The sequence below is a fragment of the Bos indicus genome, chromosome 24, assembly GCF_029378745.1.
Source record: "Bos indicus isolate NIAB-ARS_2022 breed Sahiwal x Tharparkar chromosome 24, NIAB-ARS_B.indTharparkar_mat_pri_1.0, whole genome shotgun sequence".
Lineage (NCBI taxonomy): Eukaryota > Metazoa > Chordata > Mammalia > Artiodactyla > Bovidae > Bos > Bos indicus.
The window spans coordinates 42,001,073-42,020,220 of record NC_091783.1 but is presented as its reverse complement, the minus strand read 5'-3'; the positions used below and the strand labels follow the sequence as shown (position 1 = coordinate 42,020,220).

Genomic DNA, 19,148 nt, shown 5'->3' with positions numbered 1-19,148 from the left:
TCTGTATCTAAAACCGCTTTGTAAAATAATCATGCTGTTTTCAGAAAATCGTTTCTGAAAACAGTGTAAACATTCCTACAAGACAAAACCTAATCCGGGAAGAGGTGACCTCCCGAGACCACGCACGGTGGCCAGGGTATCACGTAGGTGGTGCCGTCACCTGCCAGGGTGCAGGCCGGGGAGCCTCCTGTGTAATGTCTTTTATTCTGTATATTCAAGGGTCTGAGTTTCAGGGGAGCACCTTTAATTTTCCCCCACACACTCACCTGACATGTGTCCATCCTCACCTCCCTGTCATGGTTCTTAGAGAGAGGTGTCTCATCACCTGTCTCATCTGCCCGCCTGTGTTCTCAGCCCCCGTCTGTCCTCCCGAGAAAGACGTGGCTTTGCCAGCTATTCCATCAGCCTCCTGCATCTCCAGTTCTTCATCTCTTCAGACTTTTCTCCCTGCGCCGCACGCACCCTTTTGTACGAGAGGAATGCCGCACTCTTGGTTACTCTGCACGCCTGGTGTGTGGACACGCAGGCCCAGCCCACGCTCATCCTCCTGAGTCCCCTCTGGTCTGGCTCAGGGTCTGACCACTCTCCCAGGGCGTCACCACCCGGAACTGCATGTAGATCCCAACTCGGCCCATGCAGACGGCAGAGTCTCCTCTCTCAGCCATCACATTCGCATTTCTGTTTTATGAAAGCGTCTGAGCTCGCTTCCCCTCAAGCCTCGCAGACGCTGACTGGTTGTTCTTCAGACACAATTCCTGTTGTTTCCACTGAAGCCTTCCTCCCATCCCCACCTCCTATGATCATGGGTATGCTTCTGTATGCACTGCTTTGCCGGTGGTCACCTGCTCTGTTGCTCTTTGCCTCTAATTACAACCTCAGGAGCAGGACCTGAGTCTCATTCACACACAGATCCTCAGTACAATGTCACCTCCTGGCTCCTAGTAGGTGCTCAGTACACATTTGTTAAATGTAATTGAGTCAAATAAACTTTAGGGGATAAACTTAACTCCAGTGATGGATGTAGTGACTAATGAGCTTTACGTTTAGTGGCTTGTACCATCTCTTTACCAATTAGGTCATGACTCCTACTTGGGGGAAACATCTGGGAGTAGAGCTGAAAGTGCAGAAGAAGTAGAATTAACTGTATTTACACTTAAGTGGACTTGAATGTATTTTGTAAGATAGTAAATAAGGATCTTTTCTAGTGCTGCATGGAGGGGTTTGTTTCTTTTCAGTGTGGGCAAGGCGGTTTTAATTCTCAGCTTGTCAGTATGTCACTGGAACAATCCTAAAAATCAGATAATTTAAAAGATGTATTTAGCTTAAAATGCCCTGTGGGAATTTATCTTCCTACTGTTCCTTTTTAGTTTATTATTGAAATTAGCATGGTATTGTATCATCACAGTTCTTAATTACCTTCTTCAACTGATACCTGGTAGTTTAATATCTAGACTTAACTGATGTTTGCTTCTCTGAACACAGAACACCTGATGGAAAAAGAAGCATCATCAGTGATATACACAAACTGCTGAATTTGTATGGATAATTTGTAATCTTTAGTATTTAATGTTTAAAGTTAATATTTTTAAAAATAAAAATCTTTAATATTTAATTTTAACTCTAAAAGCTTTAAGTAGTATCTTTTATTGGTTTTCTTCAGGAATTATCTTGATACTTTGACTCTCTTTTTCCCAAATGAAGCAGTGAAAAGATCAGGGGTGCAGATGCTCCAGAGGACATAGAGGCCAGGCCCACTGGGGGCGATTCCAGCGTCCACCTGGAAGAGACACTGGCGGAAGGTGCTGAAACCCTGAGGCAGCCGCCGGGTGAACTGAGCGCTCCCGCGGAGAGCTCCTCACCTCTCCGGTTGTCCCCGGAGCCTCCCCCAGACGCGGCTGGCAGTGAGGAGGAGCAAGAGCCCTGCCCCTGCGGGTTAGCGTCCCAGCCAGAGGCGGGCACCGGTGCACAGGACTCAGCTCCCTTGGACCAGGAGCTGTACAACTCCTTCCACTTCTGGAGGACTCCTCTCCCTGAGATAGACCTGGACGTGGAGCTGCAGCAGGGCTCCGGGAGCGAGCCTGGCCCACAGGGGCTGGATGTGGAGCCCGAAGTGCCCGCCCCCGGCTCCGCCAGCATCACCATGGCCACCAGGAAGGAGCTGGAGGAGATGATAGAAAACCTGGAGCCACACATTGACGACCCCGACGTGAAAGGTATGGGAGGGAGTTGGTTCTTTGTTCTGATGAAATGTTACTTTCTGATTTTTTTCTGCCAGAAAGATTACCCTTTAAAAATTGCCATCAACCATTGTCATCATGCATTCTTATCTTGAGTATGATTGGTCTGCATTTTAGGGAGTAAATTTTAGAGGACCTTGTCATTGTCTGAATGTAGCAGGTTCCAGTGTCCTGGTTCACAGATCGCTCTGATGTGTTCACACACACTCACTGGTCTACGGGTTAAACCTCGAGTCCTGCCTCTACTCATCTGCCCTGGGTCTCAATAGACAGTGCTTTGTTTTACAGAAGGAGGACTGTGTAGGAAGGCCCGTGACCTGTTAGCGGGGATGAGATGCCCGTCTTCCTGTGAAGCAGGATGCGGTGCTCATGGGTGAGGGTCACCCTGGCGTTTTCGTGCCCCAGTTCAGCCCTTGTTCCCAGTGGGTTACACATGTGTCACCTGGGTTCTGCCATTGTGAAAGGCAGCCTTGAAGGTCGCTGTGTGTGACTGTAAAAATAGCAAGCTGCTCTCACATGGTGGAATAGGGGTGTGGGGAGAGGGCCCAGGCTGCCCCATTCAGGGGGTGTGTACTGGGAGTGGTTTACGGTCTGAGCGTGGGCATCTGACGCCGGTGACATCAGAGCATCATCAGGGTTCCTGACCACGCTAACCATCAGGGCAATCTGGAATGTCACCGTAAAACAGAAAGCAGTTTTGAAAAATCCCCAAGCTGCAAGTCTCCAGATCTTCTGTGGGCTTCTCTGTTCTTTGTAAACTGTCAGTTTGCCCAGTGTTAGCAGATCCCTGCAGCAGACAGAGCCATACCTTCAGTGTCCTTCTAAACACACAAAATCTAGTTACATTTAAACTTGGGAAATTTCACCAGTGGAGGTGAAGTCAGCAGTTGTCTTCGTTGGGCTTTGGCGTCTGTTGTCACTATATGGTCACTGTCTGGAAGACTCACGTGGCACATGCAAGGTGCTGGGTAAGGGATGCTGGATGATTTAGTCGATGAACAACTGTTATCAAACATCAGCATTGCGGACAGAAAGAATGGCATGACGCATTTAAATTGTAGCAGGTTTAAGAGCTGAATTAAGAGAAATAAATCGTAATATAGTATTGGTACCAAAATCTCAATTACAGGCTGTAAATTTTAAGTCAAACAGTGTTAGTCACTGTTTGACGATGGGAAACACACATATGAAACTCATATGTCCGTATAGCTCTTTTCAAAAAGCAAACTACACAGATTACTTTTAGCTTATTTGTTTAAAAAGCATTTAAAGTAGCATATTCAATATTCCCATTAATGTTTATTAGGTGTTAGAGAATTGGCTGACTAGCAGGCGTGTACAGAGCGCCCTGCGGAGCAGGCTGCCTGTGTGAGGTATGCTCTGTGAAAGGCTTCCTGGGACAGGGTCATCGGGGGTCAGGGACACAGACCCCCCCTGCCGTGTCTACCGGGGACAGAGCACTTGCCCAGTCCAGAGCATGGACCGGACAGTTGGCCTCCTTTATTACTGCTGTGGTTTCCTTGTGGGAACTCAGAGGATTCTAAAAGGGGAGCAGAAGTGACTAAAGGATTAGTAAAGATAGCCGCTGAGATTCCTGGAAGAGTGGGGATACAGTCCACGAGTAAGCTTTCACAATTGGACACCTCAGTGTAATGTGTTCAGTCAGCTCGTCATCCTGTACATTTCCTGTGTCTCTGCTGCCAGTAACTCACAGGAAACTTTATAGTAAATTTTATAAATGCTGTAGCATGGTAATAGGCTATCTTAAAAAATGCTGATTGCTTTTTAATCATCTTTAAGTAGAGCAGGAGCCCGCTTTCTCATCTTTGTACTAAGTAAATTTGCAGTTAAACTTTATAAATTCCTATGTTTTGAGCATCCAAGTGGATTATTACTTGAATTAATGCTAAACAAAAATTTTTTTTTTTTTTTTTTTTTTTGCTAAATTCCTCATTTGTTAGGGGCAGAGGAGGAAGAATGCTTATCTTCGCTTTCAACAACTTTTATACAGAAGATGTAACTCAAAAGTTGTAGACAATGCTATGTATCAGACTTGAGCACTGCTGCTTGGTGATCTGTTGTTTTGCTTTCCCGAGAGCAAGACAGTGCTTGTTTGGGATCCCTGTGTTTGGGGCAAGTCACCGATTTCACTTAAAAATATTAGAGGAAAATATAAATAAACCAGAGTAAGATGTGAGATGTTTAAATGTGACTGCCACAGACGTCTTTGTAATTCCCGTGTTTTATGTTGGCAGGGTCTGTGTGACTGCTCTCCTGCTAAGGTGGCTTAGTAAGTAAGCCAGTCCCGCTCATGGTCCCCAAAACATAGTTCACTGACCTTGAAATTGACTAGATAGCACCTCTTCTCATACTAACGCAGAATAATGCACAGTAGTGGGTAAACACTTTAATCTCATGAAAGCGTATTAGTTTTCTACTTCTTCCCTGGGAAAACTAATGATTGACCACAGTAGTGGTCTCTCCAGCTTCTCGAGGGTAGTGTCCCCAGAACACTGCGCCTCGTTGAGCCCATAACAGCGTCCGCGCAGGGGGAGTCCCGCACAGCGGCCCTGCTCACAGCTGTCCTTCCGCCCACAGCACAGGTGGACGTCTTGGCTGCTGCCCTGCGCGCCTCCAGCCTGGACGCCGGTGACGAGGCTGGCGAGGCCCCCCGGAGGGCCCCCCAGGACGAGCTCCCCAGCTGCCGGCTCGACCATGACGCCGCAGGGCCTTTGATCAGTGAGGAGGTGAGGGTGCTGCAGGGCGGGCACATGTTCGCGGGTGGCCATGGGGCTCATCCCGGCCACTTAGTGCCCCCCTTCTTCATAAAGTCACCGTGTGCCATCTCTGTGACACCCAAGGGTCACTGCTGGTACTTGGAGTTAGCAGTTGGTCCGTACTCCCCACCTGCCCACCGCAGCCCAGGTGAGGGCACCGCAGGGGGCAGAGCTCTCTGTTGGGGTGACGAACTCCTCCCGTGTCTTTCTGGAGAGGCGCTGGGTCTCTGACCGGCCTCTCCCTGCAGCGAGCATGGTGTTGAGCGAAGATCGGGACTTGAGGCCAGGAGTGGGTGTGGGCTGTGCTGGCCCCCAGCCTGTGTCCTGCACTGGCTTTCCCCATGCTACCGTGTCATCTGTGACAAGAAAAAAAGGTATATTTGTGAAATTAGAAATAGCCAGGAATAGAAACAGTAGAAGAAAAACTGCACATGACATACCGTAGAAGAGTCGACTGTAGTACGTCTAAGTACTGTTTTTATTGATTGCTAATTTTAGATACTTGGGCCTTTTCAAAATTACTTCTGAATTTGCTTTTCAATTACATTTCTTCTGGAATTTATTTTTAAACCTTAAGTAGCCTATTCTGCAAGTTTTGACTTGAGGCAGGAGAACTCTTAGGAGGTCTTACATCTGTTTATAAACGTTGAAAAGCATGAAGACTTTATATGCATTCCTGTCTTTTGGAGGTCATGAAAGGTGAGCAGTTTAGATGGTGTAAGAGCAGGGAGCTGCCTGACAGGGGTGGCTGTCTAAGTGACTTTTCTCCCAGCAGACCATGGACTCTGCCCTCCACTACATTCACAATGACTCGGACTCGGGCACCAGCAGTGGCTTCAGCCCCGATGAAGAAAGGAGAGCTAAAGTCCAGGTCAGTGACCCCAAACATGTTACTTTCACTCCGCTTTTCAACCCACTTCTCCCCGAATTTTGCCCTTCTGATAATGTTTTGGAAAGGAGTGCTTGTGTGTCATATTTTTGATGAGAAGATTCAAGCAGTGGAGTGGAGGACAAGCAGAGACAGAGGTCTCACACCATGACCCCTTTCCCCCAGGGTGACCACAGCCACCCGCCTCCTGTTTCCTTAGAGCGTGTCTGCGGGCACATGAGCACATGTGTGCGCACCTTTGTCTTTCAGAGACAGACAGGCTTTCACGCCTGGTCTTCATGCCTGGGTTGTGTGGCTTATAAGGTGGAGCTGGGTTTCAGAGAGGAGAACGTGGACACAGGGCCAGAGCCGCCATGAGGTGCCGTCGGCCACAGGGTGACCTGCGGCAGAGGCTTCAAGTGTGGGACCGCTGGGGTGTGGTGGTGCCTTTTTTTCTTTTCGTTTTAAAAACATCGTGTCTTTGAGCTCTTTTGCACAGGAACACAGATCCACCTCCGCCCCAACCCCAGCACAACAACCCCCCTGCCCCCCCAATGTGGGCAGGGCTGTGGCGGGTGTGCAGGTGTGCAATGACATTACAGGTGAAGCCCATGCATCATGATGGTGCCTGGGCCAGAGGGGGCAAATCCTTGATTTTTGTTTGTTCTGTTGATTAAAAACGGAGTCCACATTCACAGTGTTTTAAAGCACGCTTTCCAAGCCAGTACATACAGACTGTCTCATTGGTTCCATGAATTTCCACTTTATTTTTAAAAGTAGAGAATAGGTTTCCCAAGTTCAGAACTGAGCTTCCCTCACAGTTATCTCCAGCACCCACTTGGGTTTTCACCCAAGGCAGCAGTTGTGCCTTTATCTTACAGCTCCTTGCCAAGTTGTATCACCCAAGATCATCCATACAGGTTGTTAGAGGTGTGCACACTTCAAGTTTCCAATTGCTTCCACACTTCAAGCAATTCCATACTTGCTAAAACTCCCCTCTGGAGGTGGTGGTGCTGGCTTTAAGATGCTGGCTGGTGACGGCGCAGGAGCAGGCCCGTTTCCTCTGGGTCTCTGGGTCACTCCAGACTCTGTAATCTCTGCCAGCACTGAACCACCTGCTCTTGTTTCTGGCGTCTTGTAAATTTAGTCAACAGTTCTCATCGTCGTCTAAGCTGTTTCCTGTTTTAAGGTCTTGTTTGTCGTCTTTGTCCTAGAGGTACTTTTATTCATTGATACATGTATTTCCCTTTGCGTGTTTTCTCGTCTTTCAGTTATTAGAGACGTGGAGACAGGTTTTTCCTGCTGTATGAGATGCTGCATTAAATCCAGATATTTAACATGAGCGTACCTAATCTACAAAGTCTCACCCTGTCTCGTGTAGGACGTGGTGCCCCAGGCCCTGCTCGACCAGTACCTGTCCATGACCGACCCCTCGCGGGCACAGACCGTGGACACCGAGATTGCCAAGCACTGTGCCTACAGCCTGCCGGGCGTGGCGCTGACGCTTGGCCGCCAGAACTGGCACTGCCTGCGCGAGACCTACGAGACGCTGGCCTCGGACATGCAGGTGCGGGGCCGCCGGCCAAACCTGGGGGCCGGGGCGCGGGGCTGCGTGCAGAGGGTCTCCCTGCGGGTCCAGGCTCTCCCTCCACTCGCACATCGCGCCTTCTTTTGGACTAAACCCCTAAAATCCGATTCCCATTTGAACTGCCAATGTCCCCAACTCACAGAGGTGCTGGCGCTGTAGTCTGAAATGTATGTGCAGATTAATTCTTAAGAAAGTGAGGCCCTTCCCGCAGAAACAGTAGCAGAGGCTGGTGGCCCTGTCTGAGCGGTTCTCCGCCTTTGTTCCCCGGCCTCTAGTGGCTGTGGTGACAGTGACGGGATGGCTCTGAGCGGGGCGGGGGCTCCTCCGAGCACCCCGTCCTCCTCCTTGGGGGCACATTGCTGTGGGCACAGCGTTCTATCTCAGGAAGAGGTCCTGGTGTTTGGGAATGGGGATAAACCCCTTGTCCTAACCAGCTTCTCAGCAAGTAAAGTTTTAAGCAAAATAACAAAGTAAATTTTTAAGTTAAGATCACATGAAGAGAAATAAGTTTTTGACATAAAGTTGCCTATAGGGCATTCCTGTTCAGTGGTTCTTTTCCAGGGCTGCCTTCAAGAGATTTCCCCAATCTTGTATTTCTTTAATGGCCAGTTCCTTAAGAATATGTTTTAGGGCTGTTTTTAATCCAGGGTAGACCGTGTGGAGTCAGGAGGGGGACACCACTGAGAAGTCGGGTCCCCTCCACTGAGCTCGCCAAGCGTTCCTCAGTGAAAATGGGAATGATACATACTCTGAGGGACTTGATGTTATTCTGCCAGTTTTTGATAGAAAGTGAGCATTTTAAACTGGGTATCTATTATTACTATCTTATTTTGATTTCACTTGAGGTTAATAACACTGTTCAGATATAAATTAGCCTTCGTGTATTGTCCGGACGCTAAAGCACCAGGACTTTGTGTTCAGCTCACTAATGCCGTTGTCTTCACTCGTGCAGTGGAAGGTTCGAAGAACGTTAGCCTTCTCCATCCACGAGCTCGCCGTCATCCTGGGAGACCAGCTCACAGCTGCAGACCTGGTCCCAATTTTTAATGGATTTTTAAAAGACCTCGATGAAGTCAGGATAGGTGTCCTGAAGCACTTGCACGACTTTCTGAAGGTAACTTTTAAGTCCTTTTACAGTAAAACACTGGACTTCCACTGTAGATTTAGAGTTTTGACTCCACGCTGCCATCAAGATAGGTTCCCGTGTGTTCCGTGAGAAATGTCGCCATGAGCTTGGTGGCAAAAGGTGACTGAGAAAATAGTCCCACTCTGATCAGTTTACTGAGAAAATAGTCCCACTCTGATCAGTTTTGCTCGTGTCACTTTAGTGTTTAATTTAAAAATCACACTGAGTTTCCTTTGGAAATGATGTTAGATCATGGTTACAAACATTAGTACATTTTTTTCTCAAACATTACCGAACTGAACACAGAAAATCCCGTAGACGTTCAGCCTTCTGTGGTGTGTGGGAACTCCGAGAGGCCCCCTTGTCCTCACCCTCTGATGTGGACCGTGGTCTCCAGTAGGAGAGCGCTGACCATAAATGGTTTAGCCCTGGGCAGCTACCGTAGTCCTAAGTCTGAGGTGCAGGAGAATTATAATCACAGTTTCTCAGACTGTCCTGGATTGTTCCCTCGACTCAGACCCCAGTGGGGAATCGCACGTTGAATTGAAGTGTCTCTTCAGATCAGCCTCCCTTACGCCCACCTTCAGTGGCCTGGGCCTGTTTGAAGAGACTGGGCCGGTGATCTTGCCGAATGTCCCCAGTTTGAAATGTCTGAGCGCTGTCAACTAGTCAGATTTAGTTTCACAGGTGGTGCGGGCAGGGGCACGGCCTCTCTGCATGGGTCCCGGGTCTCCTCTCAGGGGTAACACGGTGTGGGCTCCTGGGGCCCCGGTGGTGCTGAGTCCAGGCTCCTGGTCATGGGTCGGCGCCTCCTCAGTGGGCAGTGCGTTCAGGCTCTGAGCGTCTCTCCCCGCTGCTTCTGCACTCGTGCGTCTGTACCCAGCTCCCCCCGAATCACTTATGACTGTGTGGATTGTAAAATACCAGTGTTCTATTTTTATAACTCTTTCTGTATTTACTAGTATTTCCTGTAAAGATAACCTTTTTCTTCTCTTCCTCTGCCTTTTGGAAGTTTTTTTTTTTTTTTTTTTTAATAGTATCAGTGTGGGCTCCAGAATTACCTTTTTATTCTGTGTAACATAATCCATTTCTGTTGTTTGTTTGAAGCATGAATTTGGCAACTGAAAGCCCTTGAAGCCACCTCCTTTGTCCTTTCTGCCCTTCATGTCCAGGCACGTCTCACTTTCAGGCCCGGCTTCTCCTGTCTACCCAGCAGCCCTGGTCCTTTCTGGGGAGCCTGGGCATCTGGAGCTGAGCTCCAGGCCCTCGTTCTTAGGGGACAAGAGCTTGGGGAGGGGGTTTGAAAAGGCATTTAGTTTATATGGTGTCTTCACTTCCAGTCCAGTACCATTTCCTCTCCTTTCTTCACACTTTTTCTTGTGGTAAAAACTCTGTTTTTTAGCATCATTACCATATTTAGTCATTTGCTAATTTAGTTGAGCAAATGAAAAAGTTTCAGAATTGCTCCAATAATAAGTCAACATGAAACCAGCCACATAGTGGTCAGGACTTCCTTTAGCACACTGTCGTTAGAATGTACTCCCTGAAGCTAGAGAGTCAGAATACTGAGTTTAAGCTTAGACTGTTTCTTTGTGGCTCAGATGGTAAAGAATCTGCCTGCAATGGAGGAGACCCAGGTTTGATCCCTGGGTCAGGAAGATCCCCTGGAGGAGGGCATGACAACCCACTCCAACATTCTTGCCTGGAGAATCCCATGGACAGAGGAGCCTGGTGGGCTACAGTCCATGGGGTCTCAAAGAGTCGAGCACAACTGAACGACTAATAGACACATCAACTTTTAGAGGTTGCCCCTCATTGACTATGAAGCTACTTTCAAGTATTTACAGAACAGTTATTGGGATAAATTAATTTTTTTCACTCAAGTATTTATGAGCACCTACTGTGTGCCATTACAGTGCCATGCACTGGGCACAGATGTGTGAGCAGGAGCACGGTGCCTCCTCGGGGGTGGCCCTGGGGTGGGGGCGGGGTGGGGGCACCGCGCAGCGGAGGCCAAAGGAGGCCATACGCTGGGCCAGGCAGCAGAGACTGCCTCCTGATGGTGGGTGGCGTATCAGGGGAGGTGGGCCTCAGCCAGCGCTGGAGACGGCGTCTGTCCTCCTCCAGGACTGGCACATGGTTTACAGTTGCTCAGCAGCAGGTGAGGGAAACTGTCTCTGCCTCGTCCTCGTGAACGCGCTTATTTTGTTTCTTCAGCTTCTTCACATCGACAAAAGAAGAGAGTATCTGTATCAGCTTCAGGAGTTCTTGGTGACTGACAACAGTAGAAACTGGCGCTTCCGAGCCGAGCTGGCCGAGTGAGTCCTCACGACTGAACGACCCTTGGGGTGTTTGGGGGGGTGGGGGTGTTGCTCCCCCTCTGCCTGCCGTGGGTTTACTTCCTCGTCACCGCGTGGATCTTCATTTCTGTCTGGTGTCCAGCTCTTTTCATGCGGCTTGTGATGTGGGGTCTGACTGGCAGTGGGTTCTCACAGATTTTTTTTTTAAGACTCTGTCACCTTCGTTTTTTAATTGTGGTAAAATACACTCAAGCACCTTTGCCGCTGGCGCAGTGTCCCCCGTCCCGTTTAGAGCGTCTCTTCATCCGAGAAGGACGCCCGGCCACCCTCCGCCCGCCCGCCCGCCCGCCCGCAGCCCAGTCAGTCCGCCGTGTCCGTACATTCGAGAGCATCTCCTCCAGGGGGCACCGCGTGAGCCGCAGGCGCGTGTGCGGCCCCTTCACACAGCCGTGCTGTCGTGCTCATCGCGGGGCAGCTGTCGGAATGACCTTCCTTGTGACGCGTGTGCACTGCTCTGGTGAACACACCACCGGTCAGCCCGTTGCACCTGAGTGGGTTCTGCGTTTCAGCTGGTGCGGGCGCTGCTGCTGTGAACACCTGTGGGTAGGAGGTGGTTTCAGTTTTTTGAGGTGGACATGCTGGGCCATCCAGTGATTGTGTGTTCATTTGATCGAGGAGCCGCGTGGCTGTTTCCACAGCGGGTGCCGGCTCTTGCACCCCCACCAGTGACGGGTGTGCCCGGGTTAGGGGGGCATTTCTCCACGCTTCCCTCTTTTTCTACTTGTAGCCAGTTTCGCAGCAGGTGTAGAGTTGCACCGTAGGCCTTGGTGTGCGTTTCCGCAGTGATTAGTGATGCTCACCTTCTCACATGCTGTTGGCCACTTGTACCTGTTCTCCGGAGAGATGTCTCTTCAAGTCCATTGCTTGTTTTTCAACTGGGCATTGTCAGAGGTCTTTATTAAATATTCTGGATTCTGGGCATCACCTGCATTTTCAGAAGACACCTTTGCCTGGGTGTGGGGTTGGGGTATTTATTTCAGCGCATTCCAGGGTCACTGACCCGGGCTCTGTCCCACCGGCCTCCTTCTCTGCAGCTGGTGTGACGCGGGGCGTCCGTCCAGGCAGCAGCGCCACATCAGGTGGTGTCTCCATGTCAACTTTGTGCCCGGGGCACTTTACACAGCATGGGCTGCCGTTGCGTTTTGCTGAGGGCTCTACCTGGAGCTCTCCCAGCCCTGGGCTGGGGTTGCCACCTACGTGGTGGAGGCTGCCCAGTGCGGGGCAAAGGGAGGCCCTCTGCCCCCTTGGTTGGGCCTCAGTCCTGGGGAGGCCTCACCCTCCCTGGGGCCGTGTCACTGCCTGGATCTGTGCTCCATCTGGGCAGTGCTCCCCACCGCGCTCCAGCAGGACGAGACTCTTGCTTGGCATCAACAAGGGGTCTCGGCTCAGGAGGCTCCGTCTGGCCTTCCAGGCCAGCTTCCAGGTGGGGTGCTGACAGGCTTTGCTGCCTTTCCATGGAGTTGGGGGCTTGAGGCTTCTGCTCACGAGGGCATGGCCTCCTCCACTCTCCCAGGCTGGACAGGGTCTGCAGGGCACCTCTCCCGGGGTCTGCGTGCCACTTTGTTGTTTACCTGACTGCACACATGACCCACCGTGCGTTCCACTCTCAGACTCCAGCAGGACGGCGTGTGCTGCAGGCGAGCAGCCGTCTTTCGTGCTGGCTGAGGGGTTGTGACTACGTTTTTGTCTCTCTCATCACTCTGCAGACAACTCATCTTGCTCCTAGAGCTGTACAGCCCCCGGGATGTGTACGACTACCTGCGCCCCATCGCCCTGAACCTCTGTGCGGACAAGGTGTCCTCCGTGCGCTGGATCTCCTACAAGCTGGTAGGTGGTCGCGTTATTACAGCCCTGGAGCAGCGGCCTCGGTGACGTCGGACAGCGGTGTGGCTCACCTGCGTGTCCCCCCAGGTCAGCGAGATGGTGCGCAAGCTGCACCGGGCAGCACCGCCCACCTTCGGGGCGGACCTCATCCAGGAGCTGGTGGAGAGCTTCGGCCGCTGTCCGCGGTGGTCCGGGCGGCAGGCCTTCGTCTTCGTCTGCCAGGTGAGGGCCCCCTTTACTCCCGCCCTGTCCCTGAGGGCAGAGCTTTGCTATCTGGGCTCCCTGTCCCCCGAGCTCCCAGTAGCGGCCATTGGTGCGTGGAGTTCCCGGGTCTGTGAAGGTAAACATGTCGCCAGGCCTCTGCTGTGCATCTCCCGGGGACTTACTGTGTCACGCCGAGTTCCTGAGTGCCCGGGGTATTAGTTTAAAGGTAGTCGCAGGACTATGAGGCACTTCAGCGGTTTCTGAAGGGCTTCTCCGGCTGACATTCCGGCCTGGTCGATGGAGCCAGCAGCTGACACAGGTCTCTGTCCCCAGACCGTCATCGAGGACGACTGCTTGCCCATGGACCAGTTCGCCGTGCAGCTGATGCCACACCTGCTCACCTTGGCGAATGACAGGGTTCCCAATGTGCGCGTGCTGCTCGCGAAGACACTGAGACAGACTCTGCTGGAGAAAGGTGGGCCGGCAGCCTGAGTGGGAGGGCTGGGGCTGTAGGAGAGTCTGACACCCAGTCGGGGCGAGGAGAGGGACGCTGAACTTTCACCCGCTTGTTCCACGTGACTTTGTCTTCATACTTTGAACTCAGTAGTGTGGCCAGTTGGGTAGCCAGCGAGGACCATGCCTTCGGCACCCACCTGACTTCCATCTCACCGTCGGGGCTGGAGGCGCGTGTGTGTCAGGCGGAGGACGTGCCCTTAGTGTCTGCTTTGCTGCAGATTGTAAGCTCCTCCCTCGAGACTCAAGCTGTTAGATTGCCCCCACCTAAAGGCCTGGTAACTGTCCCTTGAACGTTTGGATTCATGATCGGGGACAGGTAGAGTTTTGCGTAGACAAACTTTGAAATAGGACACAGGGGCCTGTACGTTGCTCCCTGTTTCTCCTTGGGAATTCATCGCTGACTGCTTGGAGAAGACTCTGGTTCTCTTTGTGTAGGTAGTTTGTATTTGGAAAAGTTTTTCCTCTACCTAAGTCAAGTAATGGCTGTAACAAGCACCAGTTTTAATATATTTATTAGCATTGCTGCCATTAGATCTCAAAAGATTTAGTCTGTTACAAAAACAAGGTAAATTTTTGATTCTCTTACATTCGGGTTTCTTCCGTAGAACTTGAGTCAGTCTGGGTCACTGTTGGTCATCCAACAAAGCTAACTCTGATTGTCTGCACTTCCTGTTTGCAGAGCACTTCCTGACCTCCGCCAGCTGTCACCAGGAAGCCGTGGAGCAGACCATCATGGCCCTGCAGATGGACCGCGACAGCGACGTCAAGTACTTCGCCAGCACCCACCCGGCCAGCACCAGGATCTCCGAAGACGCCCTGAGCACGGCCTCCTCCACCTACTAGTTGGCGTGGTCCCGGGGGCCTCCCGCTCCCAGGGAGCCGAGGTCCCACTGGCGCCCACGCGTGGCCGGGACAGCCTTGGGGCCCGTCCTCCCACGACACTCGGCTGCAGGTGCAAGTTGCCTACACCGATTCCAGGGATTCTCAGAGTCAAGAGAAAGTACAGTCAACGCCGTTGTTTCGTCTTGACTTGAAGGGAAAACACTTTTCTCAGAGGATTATAATCGTCACCGAAGCCTTAAATCCTTCCGTCTTCCTGACTGAACGAAACTTGAATTGCCCAGCGTTCTCCTTGGAAGGGATGCGACGCCGAGGCCTCTTTGCTTCCCGCTGGTTGATCTCACCTCCGAGAGACGGAAGCGCAGCCAGAAGGTGGAGACTGCCAGCACCAGGCCTCGCCGTGTCCACCCGGGCAGGGCCCTGCAGGGGCTGTGGCCGCCGCCCCGTCCAGCCCAAAGTGTGACTAGTTTAGCCGTGCATAAACGGGGAGGAGATATTTTTTGGATTTCTCCTGAGGGCTCAATGCTAACACTACGTGGAGCTGATTGTGACTCTTAAATGCAGCATATTGCTGTGCACACTCACAGAGTCTGCCGAGCGTCTGTGTCCTGGTTTCTTCATGCTGGTCATGACCCGGAGGAAATTTATTAGCACGTATTCTGTATGTCAGGTGTTTTTAACTTGATCATGATCGGCTCTGAGGTGCAACTTGTCTCACATACTGTATACCCCGTGCCCCCGGGGAGGGCCGCAGTCTGTAATCATGCTCTTGGACTGTTGTGCACAAGTTCTCTTGTCCAAATAAAATTTATTACTAAGATCTATACAGAAACGGACACACTTCTGACTGCTTTCTAGAATAAATGCAATTTGTGACCTGTATTAATGATTTTAGTATAAAATGGGAAAACTGGATTAAAATATTTGTCTTTTAACTAGTTTGGTAACTTCTTTGAAACTTGTGCACATCCTGGGCTGGTAGCGGGGCCTCCCCCCCGAAGGCGAGTATGCACCCCGGTCCCCACCCTCCCACCACCTGGGGGGGGGTCTTCACTCCCAGGAAAGGCCTCTGAGCCCAGGTCTGTGCGTGCGAGGGGATGGTGAAGCCTGCCCGCCCCGCGTCTGGCAAGTGAGACGCCGCGTGGACAAGCTTCGTGAAGGCTGTGAGAGATGCTCACTCAAGTGGCTGCGGCACTCCCGTGGTTTCGGTTCTGTCTTCTCAGCTGGTGGGGACTCCCCAGGCATGTCATGAGCCCACTGTGACCTCAGACCTCAGGGATCCACAGGCTGCTTCCTGCGCTTGTCATTACAGATGAGCCTCTGGTTCCTCCTCCTCCATTATAACCGGATGTTTGTGCTCTGGGAACGTGTGTGGACAGATTCACGGAGACGAACAAAAAAGTAAACACACAGGTAATGTGTGACGCAGGTAATAAGGGCAGAGCCACAGAGTAAAAAGTGATGGGGGTGGTGGGCAGGCGTTAGGGGAACGCATCTGTGAGTCAGTGTAAGAGCAGAGACGGAAGGAGGTAAGGCCTCTTGATGTCAGCCTAGTTTCTGAGATGCATGTTCTCTGCTATTAGGCTATAAAGATATACTTTGTCCCTTCCCCCCCATTTCAGTTCCGTAAATTAATTAGAATTCTACACTAGATCAAACCAGTCAGTCCTAAAGGAAATCGACTCTGAATATTCATTGGAAGGACTGATGCTGAAACCGCAGCTCCAATACATCGGCCACCTGATGCAAAGAACTGACTCATTGGAAAAGACCCTGATGCTGGGAAAGATTGAAGGCAGGAGGAGAAGGGGACGACAGAGGATGAAGTGGTTGGGTGGCATCACCGACTCAATGGACATGAGTTTGAGCAAGCTCTGGGAGATGGTGAAGGACAGGGAAGCCTGACATGCTGCTGTCCATGTGATGGCAAAGAAGCAGACATAACTGAGCGACTGAACAACACTACTAGTAGCTGCATTTTTTTTTAAGCAGTGGCAAGAGTAACAGTCCATTTTGGGGTAAAGAACCTGGATTTAGGGTCAGCTAGAGCATCAGCCAGCTCCTCCTGTGGCACTGGGCCATGTCCTCACTGTAGGGTCCTAAGCTGGATTCCAGGGGCCTCCACACAGCGGGCAGGGGAGGACACCACTGAGTGATGGTCAAGGCCTCCCGGCGTGGGACACCTTGGACAGTGCTCAAGAGAAGGCGAGGTTGGCCCGTCAGCTCCTGATCGCGGCTTTCTCTAGTCACCCTTAGGGGTGAATGGAGCGGCAGGTGGAGGCTCTGAGGACAGGAGGACACTGGCCCCCAGGGGCAGTGAAACCCAGCGGACTCAGACATTGACGCCTCCGTGCTTCTTCCAGGTCCCCCAGAGGCTGAAAGAGACCACAATCTGGTAAGTACCCAAACTATTAATTTCACAACAAGAAATGAACAGGATCTGTGCCGGTGGCATTTAGTGTTGGGCGGCTCCTCGCGGGAGTAATTCCGTGCTGCTGTGGGACTCCGAGTGACTCGAGTGAACCGGAAACGCTTTTTCCAAATTGGAGCCTCCTGCTTGGCCAGTGTCCTTGATTGTCGCCCCTCCTGCAGCCCGTGTTGCCTGCCTCCCTCCGGCCAGGCCTGCTCCCAGGTCCCCTGTGTCCTCGATGGGGAGTCGTCCTTGAGCCTCTCCCGAGTGCCTGAGTGTCCCTCCTTAACGAAACCCACCACCCAAGGCCCCCAGCCCTCCTCTGTGACTCCTGGAGGCTTGGGGTTTGCCTTTGTGCCTGTGAGCTTCCCCTTGAAGCCCCCGAGGCTCTTGTGATGCCAGACCCCTGCAGTCTTTCTGGAACTTTCTGGAACCCTGAATTGGCGAGGGCTGAGTCACAGAGCTGGCCTGGTGACGCAGCCCACAGGGTCCCTCCCACCCCTGTGTGGCACTGGGTGGGCCTGCTCCTGGCAGCCCGTCCCCAGGGGATGGGCGCCAGGACCCTGGGGGGTGGCGAGGGGTGGTGTGTTGGAGATAGGGAGCAGCCAATGTGAAACTGAGCCCAACAGGAAAAGCTCTGTGTCTCAGGCACCAGCTGCCAGCACTGCCCTCTCTGAGGTTCCAGGAGATGGAAGCAGTGGGCAGCAGGAGGAAAAAGCAGAGGCGCCCAGGAGCCCAGAGCCGAGCCCCTGCCTCCAGAATGGTGGGGGTCCTCCAGCCCAGAGCAGGTGAGCCTGGGAGCAGACGTGGGGGAGCAGGCCTTTAAGGCTCCCCGCCTTCGCCTTTGTGAACGTGTCGAGCCCCGCGGGGCGATGACCTGCTAAGGTCGGAGCTGGACGTGGGGTAGGTGACTGTGGGGAGGGAGGTCCAGCTCTCGCCTTCCACCAGCAACTCCAAACTGGGGGTTTTGTGACCGCTTGAAAGTGAGGGTTTTGACCCGGTGGAGATTTGACCTTGAGGACATTTTGACTATTTATAAACACAAGAGTTCCTACTGTGACCCATTTTTGTTGAAGGCCTCTTCTGTGAACACTACTAAGTCAATATTCTACAATGTTTACGTAGAGGACTAACCGACTAGTTTTAGTCCAATCTTACGACAGTTATTTTCTTTTTAATTTTTTTCCTAGAAAAACCCTAAGTGATCAGATTGTAGTCCCTGGAACGTTTTACAGCACTATTATAGTTTGATTTCTGCTGAATCTTTTTGAGGGCACATTTTGCTGGTTTAAATTTGACAAAATCGGACACAGTTTTAGCCTAACCACGTGATTCTTTCACCCTCATCAGCTGTGTTTCGTGTTCAGGAGTCAGCAGTGGTGGTTGATTGGCTGCAGACGTCTCCTGGGGGGACTGGTGTCTTCATATGCTCCATGGCAGAGGCCATCAGCCGCTCCTGCACTGGGCTCATCCCGGAGTGTCCCAGCGAGAGCGGGTGGGCAAAGGGTGATATGGGGACTGGTCCCCAGGCAGACGCCCAGGGGAGGACGGCCTCACAGCGGGCAGTGCCAGGCCCGGAGGGCATTTCCTGTGGCTCAGACAGAACAGAAAAAAAGACAGTGGAGAGTGCATGCCTGTGCACATGCGGGGCTGTGTGTGTATAAGTGTGTGGGTGTGTACATGCTCATGTGAGGCTGCCACCTGACATGTCTTTGATGGTCCTTCATTTGGAGATTTTTCTGGACTCTTAGTGTGTTTTGGCTTTCAAGTATCTTGTGTAGGTGATTTAGGACAGTGCTGCTCAAACACCACTGTGCATTCAGTCACCCTGGAGCCCATGAAAATACAGCCAGTGACCCAGCCGGTCCAGGTGGGGCCTGAGGCCAGCGCTCCTACCAGAGCAGGGGGACCCCATGGCTGTGGGGTCTTGCCTTACCCAGATTAACACTCTTTCCATAACTTTATCTTAACCCCCAACAGCACAGAATCAAAAGGACTGTTCCACACTCAGCATTTGCATTTTATTTCCTCAGTTGCAAGTCAGTGCTTTGAGATGCTCTGGGTGTCACGCCCACAGGCGACAGGTGGTCACAGCCACAGCAGCTGCGATGGCAGCGCAGAGGTGAGCTGCAGGTGGGCGAGCCCAGAGCCCGGGGTTCCCAGGGCTGCCCTCTTGCAGGCCCGGCGGGCACGGGGGGTGAGAGCGGAGGGGAAGGATGCCTGCTATTAAAGCGGCTTCTCTGGTGCCTGAATACAGCCCCCAGGCGGCAGCATCAGCCCTGGTGCGCCTGCTCAGTGGGTGTCCCCACGCTTTTACACACAAGGCCAAGAGCCAAACCCAATCAGTTATAATCCGTTCTGCTCCCCCAGGCCCACCTGCTCGAGCCGTCAGCGGGCC

At 52.0% G+C, this 19,148-nt stretch overlaps 1 protein-coding gene across 5 annotated transcripts in view; it reads left to right on the top strand.

The window, feature by feature from the left end:
- The window catches only part of PPP4R1 (protein phosphatase 4 regulatory subunit 1), a 49,039-nt gene extending 33,764 nt beyond the window's left edge, over positions 1-15,275 (top strand). For 3 of the 5 annotated variants that reach the window (XM_070778947.1, XM_070778944.1, XM_070778948.1), the window contains 10 exons: positions 1,702-2,213; positions 4,836-4,984; positions 5,787-5,885; positions 7,264-7,449; positions 8,423-8,584; positions 10,814-10,914; positions 12,663-12,783; positions 12,868-13,002; positions 13,318-13,459; positions 14,180-15,275. In XM_070778947.1, coding sequence (XP_070635048.1) covers positions 1,702-2,213; positions 4,836-4,984; positions 5,787-5,885; positions 7,264-7,449; positions 8,423-8,584; positions 10,814-10,914; positions 12,663-12,783; positions 12,868-13,002; positions 13,318-13,459; positions 14,180-14,343 — 1,771 coding nt within the window. In that variant the 3' untranslated portion in view covers positions 14,344-15,275. The remainder of the gene's footprint in view (positions 1-1,701; positions 2,214-4,835; positions 4,985-5,786; positions 5,886-7,263; positions 7,450-8,422; positions 8,585-10,813; positions 10,915-12,662; positions 12,784-12,867; positions 13,003-13,317; positions 13,460-14,179) is intronic. The other 2 variants (XM_070778946.1, XM_070778945.1) reach the window with 2 other exon arrangements.
- The last annotated feature ends 3,873 nt before the right edge of the window (positions 15,276-19,148 follow it).